This window comes from Nannospalax galili, unplaced genomic scaffold, assembly GCF_000622305.1.
Source record: "Nannospalax galili isolate Female #2095 unplaced genomic scaffold, S.galili_v1.0 scaffold461, whole genome shotgun sequence".
NCBI lineage: Eukaryota > Metazoa > Chordata > Mammalia > Rodentia > Spalacidae > Nannospalax > Nannospalax galili.
Window position 1 is genome coordinate 4,052,463 of NW_008349975.1, and position 17,949 is coordinate 4,070,411.

Sequence of the window (17,949 nt, forward strand, 5' to 3'; positions counted from 1 at the left end):
ATCATTTTATTATAATATTATAATGATTCACTTTAGTTTTGAGTATCAAGTGTAGTTTGTTGATTAATAATTATCTTGTAAGGTTTTTTTTTTTTTTAGATATAATGTCCATATTCAGTTTCTTTAATAATAATAAAAATAACTTTTAAATAGAAAACTGACAGATTACCATTAAAATAGTTTACTTTTGTTCAAAATTTAACATGTAGTCACAATATTGGCAATTCATACACATTTATCTTAAGATTTTCTTAAATAATAATAATAATGCTTTTGGAACTTTTAGCAATATTTACTGTATATAGTATATTTTCAATTTGGGTCATTAAAATGACAAAACAATCCATAAACTACATTGTTTTGTTTTGTTACTCAACTATAATTTTAAAGTATTTTTGTAATTACTTTTCAACTGCAAAAAGTGAATTTTATTTTTAAATTCATGTAGAACGTTTATCACAACAATAATCAGTTACTAGGCAGTGAGCAAAGTTTGCTCTAACATCTGAGAAAAATACTTTTAGAGTAAAACTAACAGTGAATTTTTATTAATATAGTTAGTAGCTTTTCTTTTGGTTTTTCATACATCAGTGAGAAAAATCTAAATTCCTTCTGATATATAAACAATTATATATAAGCAGTCATTTGTAACTTCAGCCAAGATTTTTCATATCTCCCCATGTTTTCTGAACCTGTTTCCCTGCCAGTTAAAAGTCTACATATGACTCCAGTGTTATGTTAAAAAATACATTTTCCCAATACTTTAGCTACATTTTTTGTGTGAGTAATCTTTTCTTTTAAATTTTATTTGTTTTTTATATGTATGAGTGTATTGCCTGCATGCATGTAAGTGCACCCGTGTCCTGCAATACCTCCGGAGGTCGGAAGAGGACATTGGATCCCCTGGAAATGGAGTTATGGATAGTTGTTAGCTGCGGGAATCGAACCAGAGTTCTCCCCACGAGCAGTCAATGCTTTTAACTGCTGAGCCTTCTTTCCAGCCCATTTGTGTGGATAATCTTAAACTGCGCAAGAAACGGGGCTGGAGTGATGGCTCAGCTCTTGAGAGCACTGACTGCTGTTGCAGAGGACCCAGGTTGGATTCCCAGCACTCACGTGGTGGCTAACAACCCTCTGTAACTCCAGTTCCAGGGAATCTGAAGCCTTCTTCTGACCTCCATGGGCATTACATGACACAGGTGAACTTACGCACCTGCAGGCAATACACTCATAACATAAAATAAGCATAATAATAAATAAGATATTTTTTAAAAATTGCACAAGAAACTGCTTAAAATTCAATTTGCATTTCAAAATAAATAAATTTAAATTGCTTCAAAAAATTGCTCTCATGAAGCCACAACACGACTCTTTTTCAACCCGTGTTTGACTAATAAAACTTAAATGCTGATTCAGCAGTATTGTTTATACAACGTATTGTTACCTAGCTTTGTCAAGTAATAACCATCAGATCCTGTGTATATCTAATCTGTTTGTGAAAGGAGGCATCTCTAGTTAATGAGCCACACTATCCCGTGCCACTGGATATACAATTAAAAGGACTTTCTCATTAACGTTTGTAGAAAAATTAAATGATGTGGTAATGGGTAAATTTTATATCTTTTCCCTTTGAACTTTTCCAAGGGATTATAGCAAGGGAAATAGCATTTCCCATGCTATTTCTAAACATATTCCTAATTTGAAGAAGGAAAGCTTTGATACTGTATTTAAAAATTGAGAACATTTTTAGTTTAAATATTCCTTCTTGAGATATTTTAGACTCATCTGATTAGTAATTCGCTTTAAGCAAAGGCGAAAGTGGTAGTAATTGAATTTTTCCACTCCCACATGTGGCATTTGACCTGTGTATTTTTCATTTCATTCCTCTTTTTGTCCCTAGTAAACAATCCATCTAGAGGAAAATAAGTATTAGGTTTATGCTACTGATAAAAAGTAAATTGTCACCAGCTTTCAAAAAAAAATCACATTTTCAGTAACCCTACCTATTTCTGAATATTGTTGGAGGAGTCCAATTGATATTCTCTACTGTATTTACTGTAGTCCTTAAGTTTATCTTGTGAGTCCGGTTCCCAAGTAAGAAGGTGACTTTTTAAAAAATGAAATAATTCTTGTATTTTAATTTACTTTATAAATCTACAGTGCAAACAGCACATAATTTTACAAATCTTATAACCACCATTTTATTGTGTATCTGTTTTTTTTTTTTTTTTTTTTTTTTTTCCAGAAATCCCTGCCTGTCTCAGCTGGTGTTGGAACAGAGATGATGCTGTGGCATTTGTTTCCCAGAAAGGTCCTCTGTTCATTTGGACCATCTCAGGACCAGACAGTGGAGTATCTCTACACAAAGACGCTCATAGTTTTGTGTCAGATATCTGCATGTTTAGATGGCATACCCAAAAAAAGGGGAAAATTGTATTTGGTCACGCCGATGGAAGTATATCAGTTTTTCAGCCTGGTAAGTAATTGATCAGCTCGCTTATATTTTTCTTAGCAAATATCTGTTCTTATTCACATGCATGCTTTAGTCTGATATTAAATAGCTTAAAAAAAAAAAGAAAAGCTTATTTTGGTTCACAGTCTGGGTATGGGAGATTTCAGTCTCTGACCAATTGTTCTCACTACTTTGAGCTGTGTTGAGCTGTGGGATTGTAACCTGCTCTGCTTTTTTTTTTTTTTTTTTTTTTTTTGTCTTTTTGAGACAGGGTCTCCCTTGCATTCTGCCTTTTAAAGGCTCCACCACATCCCACAAGCTGTGGACCAAACCTTCAATACCTGAGCCTTTGGAGGACACTCCAAATCCAAATTATAGCAATGCTTAAAAGTCCAACATTACAAAATTTTAATTTAAGCATAAAAATTGTTAAACTGTTATTCATGATTGTGCTGATTCCAAGAGTTCATCTGAAGTAACTTTTAATTGTAGGCATTATAATAATGTTCAGCTCAAGTGTGCAGTTTGTTCTTTGAATTAACCTAAATCCATCATTTGTTCATTGCTTGGAATTTTCACATCAATTCTTTCTATCTGCATATTTACTAAGAAAATAACTCAAAGGAATAAGAATTTATAGCTGGGAGATATAATGGCTTTTAGTACTGCCCCACAAGATATTCTCTTGATACAGACCCTGTCGTGGGGCTGGAGAGATTGGCTCAGTGGTTAAGAGCACTGGCTGCGCTTGTAGAGGACCCAGGTTGGATTCCCAGCACCCACATGGCAGGTAACAACTGCCCATGACTCCAGTTCCAGGTAATCTAATACCCTCTTCTGTCTTCCATTAGCATTGCATCATACAGGTGTACTTACACACAATTTATATACACAAAGGCAATATGCTCATACACATAAAATAAAAAAGGAAAATAAGAACCTATTTTGATGCCACAGTTCTTTGTCAATGCCTTTATACCTTGCAGAGAAAAGAATGATAAATCTTTGAACTCCTACTAGTTAATTAATTTTATTGAATGAAAGAGCCTGATAATTCATTTATATTCATTTTTAAACTTTAGGCAATAATAAAACATGATTAAAAACACTAAAGATTACCTTAGTTGCTCTCATCTCATAAATAAATACTGTTCACTTTGGGAATCACAATACATCTTTTCAGCCATCTGGAATTTGTTGGTAGATGTGATTATTGACTAAATGGATAAAAATCACTCTTTTAAAACAAGATTAACCTTTTACAAAGTATCTTGCATTCAATTTTTCTGAAATTAATTAAAAATTTGAATTGGAAAAGCTTTCCAACTAATGTATTTTGTTCTTTTTATTTTGTTTCCTGTGAACATTGTGAATTGTCTAACATTGCATGGTTTCTTTACTTTTTTTATCTAGTCATCTAGTCTCAAAGTCAAAATTTTAACAGCTGCATGACTATTTATATATTACTCTCAACTTTTCAATCCCACTTTTCCTTGCCCTACTATTTGTTTTTAATACAGAAGTTGTCAAACATTTGCTTCACTCCATATCTGACAACAAATGAAGCCTTGATTTTGTAAAATAAAGCATAACGTTAATAACCTATATACTTTTTGGATAACTGGCTACAAAAATTTATAGATATATGGTTTCTTTTTTACTTTCACAATAAAAATATCAGAACTGAAAACAGAAAATAGGTGATTAATATAGCTCTTGTTTTGACTATAAGCATGGGAATTTAAAACAGGATGATTCAGCCACGTCCACCCAAGGCCTGTGGTCTGCATGTGTCTACATTTGGCTGACGGTAGCTATTAATGAGGCCCAACACAAAATCATAAACTTACTAAAAACAATGTGAGGTTTTGGCCTTTGCATTTTTGGTTTTTGTTATTTTTGTTTCTTTTTCTTTTTTTTCGGGGATAACCTAATTGTTTGTTTCTCAATTTGAAAGTTATAGATAACAACAGGCTGATAATATTCACATCCTAAATTCTCCTACTTTGTTTTGATGTTATTTTGATTTTTTACCTGCCGGACTATTTTAAAAACCACAAAATTTAACTGGTACTAGCAAATACGTAAATTACTTAAGAAACAGCTAATAAATTTTTAAGCTAATATGTCATTTATTACCTTCTTCAACTTTATCGTTATTATGTGCATCTCTTTTTACCATCTCAAATACCAATTTAGCTATTTTGCTAAAGAAAAGACAAACAAATCTTTCTTCCAGGGTATGGTGTGTGTGTGTGTGTGTGTGTGTGTGTGTGTGTGTGTGTGTGCAGGTCCCCACCTGCATATGGTGGTCAAAAGTCAATATGAGGCATCCTACTTAATTGCTCTTCCCCAATATGGAAGTCTGTGTTCCTACGTACGTAAGTATGGGGGAGGGAGAGAGAGAGAGAGAGAGAGAGAGAGAGAGAGAGAGAGCCTATGTACGTAAGTATGGGGGAGGGAGAGAGAGAGAAAGAAAGAACACATCTTGGGTGTTGTCCCTCAGTACCATTGTCCTTTCGTTCAAGAAAGGTCCTCTCATTGGCCTGAAGCTTGCCCATTAAGCTGGGCTGACTGGCTCCAACCCCAGGAATCTGCCTACCTCTACCTCACTAGTGCTGGGATTACAAATAAGCAGGTGCCCCCTTGCCCAGCTTGTTTAATTGGATTCTGTGGAACAAACTCGGGTCCTCAGGCTTTCAGTAATTGAACTGTCCCACAGACAAGAGCGATGATATCTTTCACATGTGTGTTTATGTATGCATTTTTGCATGTGCAGATACACATGTGTGTGGAGGTGCATGTACACATGTATGTATGAAGGACAGTGGACATTCCCGTGTATCATTCTTCAATACTTTTGTCCCCTTTAGTTTTGGAACAGGTGTCTCATTGGCTTAGACCTTGCCCATTAGGCTAAATTGGCTGGCCAATAATCTCCAGGATTTTACCCGTCTCTGCTTCCACAATGCTGGGATTCTAAGCATGTGGCATCATGCTCAGCATTTTTCGTGGTTTCTAGGAGTTAAATGCAGGTCCTCATTCTTGCAATGCAAGTACTTTACCCCTGAGCCATCTCCCAACTGCCTGTAACAGTGTGTTTAAAAAAATATCCTTTGAAGTTCATAGTACTTAAGACTGATATATACTTTTTGTAAGTTTGTAGTGTCTACATTTATTGCATCATTGCTTCTCTTTTGAGAATGAAAGGAATTGTTCAGTATAGTTCCCAAGTGATTCATCAGTAATACTTGTTTACTCATTGTCACTAGCTATATATTTAGTTTGTGACAACAAAAAGGATTGTGTGATAATCCTTTATTTCATTTACCTATCATCTATTTATTATCTGTCTTTCTTTCTATCTATCATCTATCTGTCTATCATCTATCTATCATCTATCATCTATCTGTCTAATCTATATTATCTATCATCTACCTATCATCATCTATCTATCAATCATCTATTTTTCATCTATCATCTATCTATCTATCTATCATCTACCTATCTATATCTATCATCTATCTCTATCTTTCATCTATCTACCTATCATCTGTTTAGACTTTCAGGTATGAATCATGGCAACTGTCGACCGAGAATTATTTGTAAATACTAATAATGTTGTATATAATACGCCTCACTGTTCTAAGCACTTTAATGAACTACTCCTGTAACCTTTTTCAAAGCTCTGTGAAATAAATATTAATTCCTCTCTTACAAAACCAAAGAAACTTAGGCACATGGAGATTCTGTGCCTTGCCCAGGGGCACAAAGTTAGTAAGTGGTGGAACCTGGATGTGCACCTAAGCAGAGAGCTCCAATGTCTATCCTTTTAATCGCAATTTATAGTCTACAGTTCTTAAGCACTTCTTTCTTCCTGTGCTGTCATAAATACGTGGAATTCCTTGCTGATAAGATCAAGCATATCTTTTTATTCTTACAGTTTTTCAGTAACAAATAGGAGGAATACTTAAAGCACCACCGATTGTCAAAGCAAAGGAGTTAACTGATTTTCTTCATTAGGACAGTCTAATCTCCTTCATTCATATGTCAATTATGGCTTCTACATAAGAATTTCAGAGTCATTTTGATAAACTCTCAAAGATAGGTGACATATAAGAAGAAAACAAGTTAATGACCTTTTAAGACTTTTTTAAAAAATAATTTTCTTTGTATGAAATAGGTAATAAAAATCAGAAGCATGTTCTGAGGCCCGAATCTCTTGAAGGAACAGATGAAGAGGATCCAGTTACAGCCCTAGAGTGGGACCCACTATCCACTGATTATCTTCTTGTGGCTAATTTGCACTATGGAATTCGTCTAGTGGATTCTGAATCAGTTTATTGCATAACAACGTTCAATTTTCCCAGCGCAGCAGTGTCTGTGCAGTGCTTAGCCTGGGTTCCGAGTGCTCCTGGCATGTTTATAACTGGAGGTAACTGTATCCATACTCCCCAAAGTTTCAAATACATGTATATTCATTCTTTAAATGAACTAAAGAAACTGTACTTGGTTAATTTTTGTGAATCTTATTAATTAACATCTCAAATACTTATTATAATACATGCCTAATATACATAGCATGTCATTGGAATTAGAAATTAAAATGCAGTTAAATCACAGTGTTCCCTGTTTATGGAAATACATTGTAGTATACTGTATGTGCACATGTGCCTTGTTTATATGTGCACAAATGACAAATAGTTGAATTTCAGATACAAGAACTTAGTGAAGGAAGGTACTGTCTAGAAAAACTTGCTCAGATAGGAATCCCATTACCCTCACTAATAATTTTGACATCTTATCACCAGGCATGCTAAGGTGGTCCTAAATGTTTTCAACCTAGGTTAAAAATGAAAATAGTATTTAATTCCATGGGTTCAAAGGATGCTTGCTCCTTCCTGGAGAAGTTGCCAAGGTAAGTAATGATGAAGTCTGGGAATTGGGAGAACTTAGGAATTTAATTAGATTCAGAGAGAGAGGGCTTTGAAGAAAGAACATACTCAGCTGCTGGATGAAAACTACACTTAAAAATACTTTATTCATTTATTTTTACATTATTTTCTTTTATTTTTACATTAAACCAATGTCTGTGATGCAGTCATCAAAACTTCATAGTAAATTACATAGGTTTGTAGTCCAATTTAAACTGTAGCTTCTTGAATCAGCAACTTTTCTAACTGCTTTCATGAAGCTTTCCTGAACTACAAAGTCATGATCAGCACAAATTGCAAACATACCTGCTGCAGTACAGACATTTCTCAGGTCTGCTCCATTAAAGCCATCTGAAAGCTTAACAATTGCTTCATAATCTATTTCACCATGATATTGCCTGAATGAATGTAATTGCACCTGCATCCTGCAATGTCCATGGAGGTCAGAGGAGGGCGTCAGATCCGCTGGAACTGGAGTTACAGACAGTTGTTAGCTGCCATAAAGGTGCTGGGAACTGAACCTGTGTCCTCTGCAAGACAGCTGTTTCTCAACCACTGAGAAATCTCTCTATCCCCTAAAAATTGTATTTACTTAGCATAAAATAATATTGTTTTTCATTTCAATTTTTAGTGGAATTCTTTACTTATTTGATATTTATTGAAACACAAAAACAAATGGGTTCCTAATTTATGTATCTTAATAGCCCTTAAATTAATGGGATTTAATGAATGGTAGACATTAAACATTTATTTCATACAATATATTTTAACTGAATTTAGATTTCCTGCCCCATTTGCATCTCCTACTACCTCCTGCCCAATATCATGAACTTTATTATATATTATATATGTGTATGTGTGTGTGTATGTATGTATGTATGTATGTATGGTTCAGCTTAGTGGTTTCTTGTGCATTCACAAAATTTTACAGCCAACACCATCATCTAATTTGAATATCTCATAATTTCTCTCCAAACTCTGTTAATAACCAACTTCTACTATTCCTGTTCCTCAGCCCCTGGAAAGGACATGCGCATGCAGGAACTGCCAACCTACTTTTTGTTTCCAAATTGCCTCCTTGGATGTTTCATGGAATCATTCCAAACATGGTCTTTTGTGTTGTGCTCTTTCACTTAGTATAGTGTTTTCAAAACTCGTCTGTGTTTTAGCATGAATCACTTATATAGTCCTTTCTGTGGATGATAATATTCCATTATAGGATTTGCCAGATTTTATCATTTACAGATATTTATTCTGTTAGTATTTTTATGCTATTATGAATAATATTGTTGAGCACTGATGTATAACTGCTTGTGTGGACATAGAATTCTGTTGATTCATAAGTACTTGATATGAAATTGATGGGTCATTTGGAGATTATATGTTTGATTATTTGAGACAAGGCCAGACTATTCTCCAAGACAGCTATCAAAGAGGGATTTAGGGGAGAGAAGGAATTTGACATATTTGACTGAAAATGGACAATGAGAAGTTGACAGATTCATCAGTATAGGAGGGATTGCTTATTGTTAGAAGGGAATAGTTTCTTTTGCCTGACATTTTCTTAGAGTAAGTGTATGTTGATAGAGTGTCCTTGTGATCACTATTGTTATAAAGACTTTCACATGGGAAGCTGCTAGGGTGGTCTCAGTTTCTAATCCCATGAGAGGGCTTGTAATAGAATAATGAAAATAAAAATAAACACGCCAAAGCGTCAAAAGCTGAGCAGCACCTCAGGAATTTCTTTGTTTCATTAACATGTAGAGAATATCAATGATTACTGCTGAACGTCTGATAACTTGAAGTATTTGTTGCCATTTCTATAATGGGAAATTTAGTCTCAGACAATTTTTTTAACATTTGCATTTCTGATGATCTGACTAGATTCTCAAGTGGGTGTTTTACGAATTTGGAATGTTTCAAGAACAACACCAATTGATAATTTTAAATTAAAGAAAATGGGATTTCACTGCTTACATGTACTTAATTCTCCTCCAAAGAAAAAATGTAAGTAAAAATACATTTTAGTATTTCAAAATATCATATTTTCTGCCAATAAAGTGACAAATAGTAATATGAATTTATTCAAGATCATTTGCTATTGAAATGTGTTTTTTTTTAAAAAATGCCTTGATAATATACATACAAAGAACCCATCAGAGAATAACTAATATTCCTAAAATAAAAATGTTTAGAGCCAACTTACATATGTAAAATGCCTTTGAATGATAATTTTCAGATGATGTCAGTTATGTCTGTGAGGAAAATAAAACAATGATAATGATGAGAACTGTCAAGATTGATGGATTAAATAAAACTGGTCTGATTGGGAAAACTTACGTCTTAAATATAACTCATTTATAAGCTACATAGTTTATAGCAAAGAAAGTTTTAAAATATTACTAAATGCTCAAATTATAGAATCTAGAATCAATGTTTTATTTTTGGCTATCAGTTGTCTCTGAATTTATAGTCAGAATTTTGAATATTATTTAATTTCTTCATTTGTTTCTTTTGTTTTTCTGCATTTTTTTCTGATTACCATTCAATAATTCTGTGTGGGAATGACTTCTAGGACATTATCTGAGCATGTTTACAGTGTAAGCAAGTTTACTAGGCCTAGGGCTCCTCTTGTAATCTAAAGATATAGATTTAATCCCTCATGATCCTTACTTGCCTTTTACCCTGAATAATGTACTATGTGTGCATGTATGTTATGTAAATAATCAAGAGCTACAAGCAGCAGAATATTCCTTAGATGCATCAAATTATCCCATTTATGTTGTAAACAATGGGTGGGATTAGATTGATGTCATCTGTTTGTGGTTTTTTGTGCTGTTGTATATCAGTAGGGGTCAGAAAGGATATAATTCTCTGAAAAGACAGTTCCTCTTTCCTTTCTCCACTTCATGCTGGATATACGGTTTCAGTATAGAGAATCCAAGGCCTTTGTAGGGGAGATATCTGAAGAAACAAGTTCTCAGAATAGTTTGGATCCTACTTTTGTTTCAAATGTGTGCTAAGAATCAGTCCATCCATCCTTATTCAGGCATTGCTGTAATGTTGTATCTCACTACTGCAATTCTGTAATTTAAGAAAAATAATTAAACACATTTCTAATTGAAAAAGGAACTTTGGGGGAAGTTTTGAATAAAATTTTATTAAAAGCAAGAGAAAAATTTATTTTCTATTAGATCACTCATGACTAGTATCCATAGGTGATTGTGTTTATGTTGTGTGGATCTAAAACATGTAGGCTAAGGACCATTTTGATTTAAAAATTCTGGGTTTGATGCTGGAGAGATGACTTAGTGATTAAGAGCATTTGCTGTTTTTCCAGAGAACTGTAGTTTAGTTCCCAGAACTCATATCAGGTGCCTCACAACTGCCTGTAACTTCAGCTTTAGAGGATCTGACACCCTCTTCTGGCCTCTGTGGGTACCTGCACACATGTAGCATATACACATGTACATACACACACACATATACACATTATAAAAACATTAAGGATAATCAATTTCTTCTTACTGATCTGTTTCTCCTCATAAAACTCTAACTAATTAATGATGCCATTCAAATTAATATTGCTTGTTTTTTCATCCAGTTTAGTGAGCATTATTGATAAATAGTTGGAAACCACTGTATTTGAGCTCTGAGCCTTTCTGTAATTTTGCCTTTCTCTTGGATTCTAACATGGAACTTTGAAGCTTTAGACACATCTAGACTGGTGAATGATACATTAAAGACTGGCATATTAGTTACATGTGCTTTTCTTTGTTAGCATTACTATTTGGTGACTGTGAATTTTCGTATCCTGGAAGTATTTAGAACTCCTAGATTCTTTTCTTTAATATTTTCTTATTGTAGAAGTGTTCATAGATATTAGATAAAACCACAAAATGTAAAGAAACATATACTAATATTGTCATTTTTATCTTTGAGATAGTCTGTTGTTAGACTTACAGCTTTAATTCCCTAGTTTTTCCAATATAACAGTGTGGAGTAAGAACCATAATGGAAGTATTTAGAACTCCTAGATTCTTTTCTTTAATATTTTCTTATTGTAGAAGTGTTCATAGATATTAGATAAAACCACAAAATGTAAAGAAACATATACTAATATTGTCATTTTTATCTTTGAGATAGTCTGTTGTTAGACTTACAGCTTTAATTCCCTAGTTTTTCCAATATAACAGTGTGGAGTAAGAACCATAATGAAAATTAAAAATGCAAACATACTTAATTCTAAATAACCAGAATTATAAATAGATTGATGCACAAATTTTGTCAAGACTACCCATGATGACAATTAAAACACCAGGAAAACATGTATCATGCATTTACCCAGACTGACTGCTATATTTTGTTAAACCAAGTTAATTGCTACCAACGTCCTATTTTATTAGCAATCACTCATTTGAGTTTGGCCTTTCTGTCATTCTCAGATTCAGAGACATGAACAATATTCATAATGAATTGAACAAGGATCTTTTTATATTATAAACAAAAATGAAATGCTGAATAATGTTATGCATATTTCAGTATGTAATTATAAGCAATTGATTAATAATTTAGCATGGCATCAAATCTGAAAAAAAAAACAATTGTTTTTACTCACTTGGAAATTAGTGACATAGACTTATTTACTTTGACAGGTAAAACATCATATATGTATGTGGCTGTATATGGAGAAGAAGGGAAGCTAATAGGTCTGGTTTTGAAATGCAATTTTGATTTGTGAGTGTGTGTATGTGTGTGTGTATCTGTATCCTACTTTATTTTCTATCATTGTGATAAACACCATGACCAAAATCAACATGGGGAGGAAATGGTTTATTTCAGCTTATCAGTCCTTTATCAAGGGAAGCCAGATCAGGAGTTCAATCGAGAACCTGGTGACACTAACTGAAGCAAATACTACAGAGGAATGCTGCTTACTGGCTGCTCTCCTGGCCTGTGCTCAGTCTCCTTTCTTATATTACCCAGGCCCAACTGCCCAGGGATGGCACTACCCACAGTGGGCTGGGCCCTCCCATATCACTCAACAATCAAGAAAATATCTCAATAGACATTCCCACAGGCCAATCCAATGGAGAAAATTCCCCAATTGAGGTTCCCTCTTTCCAGGCATGCCAAGTTGACAACTACAGTTAACCAGCACAATCGGTATGTAGACAGACATGTGAGTGTATGTGTTTGTGAATGCATGTCTGTGTGTGTAGGCCAGAAGAGGACAGCAGATTCATTGGAGTTGGGGTTATAGGTTTTTGTGAGACACCCAGTTTGTTACGTGGTTGCTGGGATTCAAACTACAGTCTCATAACAGTACAGCAAGTGCTCTTAACTGCTGAGCCATCTCTTCATTTCCCCATGTCCGTATTTTTGAAAAGAGATTATATTTTTTTAAAAAATCACACCTTGCTTTAATTTGTGGACCAGTAAACCACATATTGTCAACAGACTGTGATTCCTCACTAATTTTCAGCGATGTTGCTCTGTCTGTACCTCTCTATACCTCGTCAACATAGCATCAAGTTTTAGGCTTATATTTCCACATTTTTGGCAGTTTTGCAGGTGTGCTCATAGAGTTGAAATTGTGCTTGTTGACATAGATTTTGGAATTAGAAACAAACAAAACAATGAAGTATCTTTATAAACTGAGTTCTGCGGTTTTGTTCTAAAGGGAAGCTATTGACACACGTGCTTGCTGTTTTCCTCCTTGCTTGTAGTTTCAGTCCAGTCTCCAAACAAAAATCATTACACATCCTCAACAAGCGAAGCAATTCCACCCCCGAGTTTGAAACAGAATCAGGGATATTCTCTTCCTCCTGGTCATGTTGTATGCTGTTTCTTGGATGGTGGTGTTGGGCTTTATGACATGGGAGCAAAGAAATGGGATTTTCTTAGAGAACTGGTATGTTCTATTTTTCTATTATGCACAATGCTTATTTTGTATGAACTTGTGATCTTTACTTGTGCCTGCATATTACTATTGTTAAAATTATTTTGTAGGTAATGATATATGGACTTTTTCCTGGTTGAAACAATTTTTTAAACACAAAGAATGACAAAACTCTTAAAAATTTTCATATATTAAAAGTTAAAATTTTAGGTATTAACATCTGCTTAAGCTTATATTTTATGCAGTGAAAAAATTCATAGCAGGAGCTGGTCGTGTGCTTCATTGGTGCAGTGTTTGCCCAGAATCTAACCACCAGCACAAGAGTGAAAAAGAAAAAGGAAAAAAGTTCATAGCAATATATTTTTGGAAGCAAAATGAATTGAACATTCTTTTAGAAAGCATGACACATCAATCTCTCCTGTCACTGCATTTCTAGAGTTCTCATTTTATTAGTGAATTGAGGAAGATTAGATTGGAGATTTTCTAAGATTTGTTTCTGTTAATCATTATTATAATTCTATAATTCTATGAATCTGTTCCTGTGACGATGAAGCCTGTTTTTATGATGCAAACAGCCTCATTATGGTTTTCCATTTTTGCCTCATTCAATTCTGTGCTGTATCCCCACTACTTAACATAGTACCTGGTCCATAGAAAACATTTATTGCTTTCTTGTGTAAATGAAGACAAATAATATTGTGATTTGCATTGCAATTAATACTTATTGTGTTCTCCTCATAATTCAGACCTTATAAAGAACTTTCTATATTTTCCACAGTTTGAATTAGATTAAGCTATCATTTAGCATGCTTAAGTGTCCATTGCTTTCCTGTGATCTCACCTAGAAAGGATTATATAAGTTTGTTTCTGTGACAAAGCACCTGAGAGGACTTGAAGGAAAAAGGTTTATTTGGGCTCATATTATTAGAGTTCTCAAGCCATAATCACCCGACTCCACTGTTTCTGGGCCTGTGGTGAGGAGAATGTCACAGCAGGAACATGTAGCACAATAACTTTCTACCTTTGAACCCCAAAGACTGGTGTCCATTATTAATAAAAACAATGTATTTATTCCAGGAGCCTCCATGTCTCAAAAGCACCAACATTGCTCAAGAGTACAAATTCAAATCTCTTCTGAGATTCACGGTCACTCTTAGTTGTCATCCCCTGTAAAAATACCAATAAATACATTACAAACTTCCAACATGCAATGGTGAGATGAGTACAGATAAACATTCCCATTCTAAGGTGGAGAATAAGAGTATTGAGAGGAGAGATGCAACCAAAGCAAAAATAACCCAGCAGGGCCAGCATTAGATCCCATAGTTCCGTTTCAGCCATTTGACACATTTGATGATGTAATATGGTTCTCAAAGGACTTAGCAGTTACATCTCTGTTGTACTGATGGCCACTGTCTTGCACTGGACTTCTTTTCTGCCTGCAGCTTATCTAGCAGACATTCCATGTTCCTGAGATGACTATTGCAGTTTAGGCTCTACTTTCCTAGCCTCTTTCAGGGGAGGGGCTGCCCACAAAGACCACAACTCTGCCCCACACTGTGGGACTCTGAGACCTTTATTTGAAGTCTGAGTCAAAGCCTCCATGGCCCTTCTTCTGGTACCTATTTTATGTGTTAGTCATTACTGTAGTAAAAAAAAACAAGATAAACAGTTTGAAAGGTTTATCTTGGTTCCTGGTTTTAGATAATCACCGTCTGAGTCAAAGCCTCCATGGCCCTTCTTCTGGTACCTATTTTACGTGTTAGTCATTACTGTAGTAAAACAAAGAAGATAAACAGTTTGAAAGGTTTATCTTGGTTCCTGGTTTTAGATAATCACCTTGTTTCATTGGTGTGGGCCTGTGCTGAGGCAGAACATCACAGTAGGGAAAAGAGTTGGCAAGGGACTTACTCCTTTTGTGACAGCCAGGAAGAAGAGAGAGTGCACAGTGAGGACTGGGCAAGATAGACGCTTTTTCCACATGGACCCAGGCCTATAGCCTCTCACTAGTCCTTACCGCCTAAAATTTCTACCACTGCTCAGTAATACCAACAAATTTATCTACTGCTGAGGTCAGACCCTCAGTATTCACCTAGCATCTAGAAACCCTATTTCAGAATGTTGCCATATTGGGAATCAAAGCATTCCATACAAATCTTTAATATTAAGAAAAATGCTATATCTCTTTCGCGTCTACTTTCTCTTGGCATGAAGAAAACAGAAGAAATATGATTCTTTCTGATTTTTCACATTTTCAAAGCTGAAATTTGAAAATATAGTGGTAAAATGACCTTTACAAGTGTAAAAACTAGGACAGGCGTGGTGGCGCACACCTTTAATCCCAGCACTCAGGAGGCAGAGGCAGGCAGATCTCTGTGAGTTCAAGTCCAGCCTGGTCTACATAGTGAGTTCCAGGAAATGGGCCTACAGGGAGACCCTGTCTCAAAAAAGACAAAAAAAAAAAAAAAAAAAAAAAAAAAAAAAAAAGCACAAACTGAAAGCTGTTGCCTTAAATGTGTTCTTAACATTGCACATGATGGCCTCAAACAGTTACAGTCACATAAACCAATAGCCATAACATTCTCTTCTTTCCAGCACTCTAAACCCTGAGATTGATTTTCCTAACTTCACTTAAAGGAGAGACAATTTACTTTCATATGTTATGATTTCTAGGATTAGTGGAAATCCATAAATTTTAAAGTACTCCCTTCTCTGTCTTGACTGTATTAATGGATGATTAGAAAACCCTGTCCTTGGATTTTAAATCCTTCCATGCAGGCCAACATATTATGACTTTTTCAAATTCTTTGAGAATTTCATAAATGCATATAATATGTTTTGATCAAATCCACCTCCTACAACCCTCTCCTCCATGTCATCCCATCTTTTTTCTACTTTGAATAGGAGTTTCAACTTCCATTCCCCAGTATTTGAAAGAAGACAAAATGTGACTTTATTTAGTCACGTTGGATTTTAATAGATATTTCCATGGGCAAATGTGGTTAAATGTCAATTTACACATGTGTGTTCAAATACATGTATTAATGAAATACTACTTGAAAGTCCTATGGGTAGAATATAAATCTCCCTATAATGGAAATAATTATCATGTTTTAAAGAATTGATCTGTTAAGAAATTTCTCATTAACAATTAGGAGAGCTGCAGGCAATCAGTTACTGCTGAGAGAGGGAGGGTCAGTTTTATTCAGAGATGAGCTCTCTGATCCGATTCCACGTGGTCAGTCCTAAATACATGTGTATATGAGCAACATTAAATTGACTCAGTATATAAATGATAATAACTAAAGAAGAATTTATGAATATGAGAAGTAAGGGGGACATGGCAAGAGTTGGAGGGGGCAGAGGGAGGGATAGGAATGTTGTAAATGCAATACACACGTTTCAAATTTAAAAAATAAAATGAAAATATATTTTCCTCCATAACGTGATTTTTCTCATAATGCAATTCTAGGGACATGTGGAAACTATATTTGACTGCAAATTCAATCCTGATAATCCAAATCTTTTAGCTACAGCTTCATTTGATGGCACTATAAAAGTCTGGGATATAAACACATTAACAGCAGTGTATACTTCTCCTGGAAACGAAGGGGTTATTTTTTCCCTTTCATGGGCTCCAGGTAAGAATATTTTTTATTAAAATTCAAAGTAAAACCAGGTGACTTTCCTAAATTTTATTATCATTTGAATTAATTTCTTCTCCATATTTAATCTTGTTATGAATGATCATAGAAGCAAATTACTACCAACATTTGGTCACCTTAACTTTTGTGAGTATGAAGTTGAAGCATAGCCTATCTACAGAAATACTTTGATTCTTGGGGCTGGAGAGATGGCTCAGTGTTTAATAGTACTAGCTGTTCTTCCAGAGGACCTGGGTTTCATTCTCAGTTCCCACACAGCAGTTAACAACCATCAGTAACTCCAGTTCCAGGGGATCCAACACTCTCTTTTGATCTCCATGGGCATTGCATGACAAAGGTGCACTTACCCACATGCAGGCAATACACTAACACATATGAAACAAAAATAATAAATATTTAAAAAGAAATGCTTTTGATTCTTGGGCTATTAATAGGACAGCCATATAGAAAACCTATAATAAACTAGATAATCTTGACTTCTCTAATTGTGGCTGCATTTGTATAGCCACACCTTTATAGGTAAAGCATATTTTACATGTTAAATTCTTTTGAACTTGTTCATGTGCATCAGATGTGTGAAAATAAAAACAAAAATGTTTTCTAAATAAGAGCTGGAGGTGTTGGATGACCACAAGGAAATCGTTTTCCAGACATCTGGTCAGTTATTCATATGAACTCACTGCAATGGTGACTGCAGGCACAAGTCCCATGAAAGCTTAAACCAGAAAATTGTGGAAACATCTGACTACTGGGAGGAGCAGAGACATTCTCTTTCAAGTATGGGACTCTTAGTATGTTAACTAGGCTCTAGTGGAGACACAAACTAGACTCTATAGGCCTTATTTTATATATATATATATATATATATATATATATACAGTGCATTAAATTGGGAGGGAGCAGTAAGGGAGTATGAGGATAGGAAAGCATATCTAAATACCATCAAATTATATTGTATAAAAATTGCAAATAGTCAATAAAAATTTAAAAAAGTAA

The 17,949-nt window shown here is 34.7% G+C and overlaps 1 protein-coding gene across 4 annotated transcripts in view; it reads left to right on the forward strand.

Annotated features, from left to right (window-relative positions):
• The window catches only part of Wdr17 (WD repeat domain 17), a 119,005-nt gene that overhangs the window by 36,024 nt on the left and 65,032 nt on the right, over positions 1 to 17,949 (forward strand). For all 4 annotated transcript variants that reach the window (XM_008847148.2, XM_008847151.3, XM_008847149.2 and 1 more), the window contains 5 exons: positions 2,246 to 2,476; positions 6,636 to 6,887; positions 9,271 to 9,393; positions 13,116 to 13,300; positions 16,761 to 16,929. In XM_008847148.2, the coding sequence (XP_008845370.1) occupies positions 2,246 to 2,476; positions 6,636 to 6,887; positions 9,271 to 9,393; positions 13,116 to 13,300; positions 16,761 to 16,929 (960 nt within the window). The remainder of the gene's footprint in view (positions 1 to 2,245; positions 2,477 to 6,635; positions 6,888 to 9,270; positions 9,394 to 13,115; positions 13,301 to 16,760; positions 16,930 to 17,949) is intronic.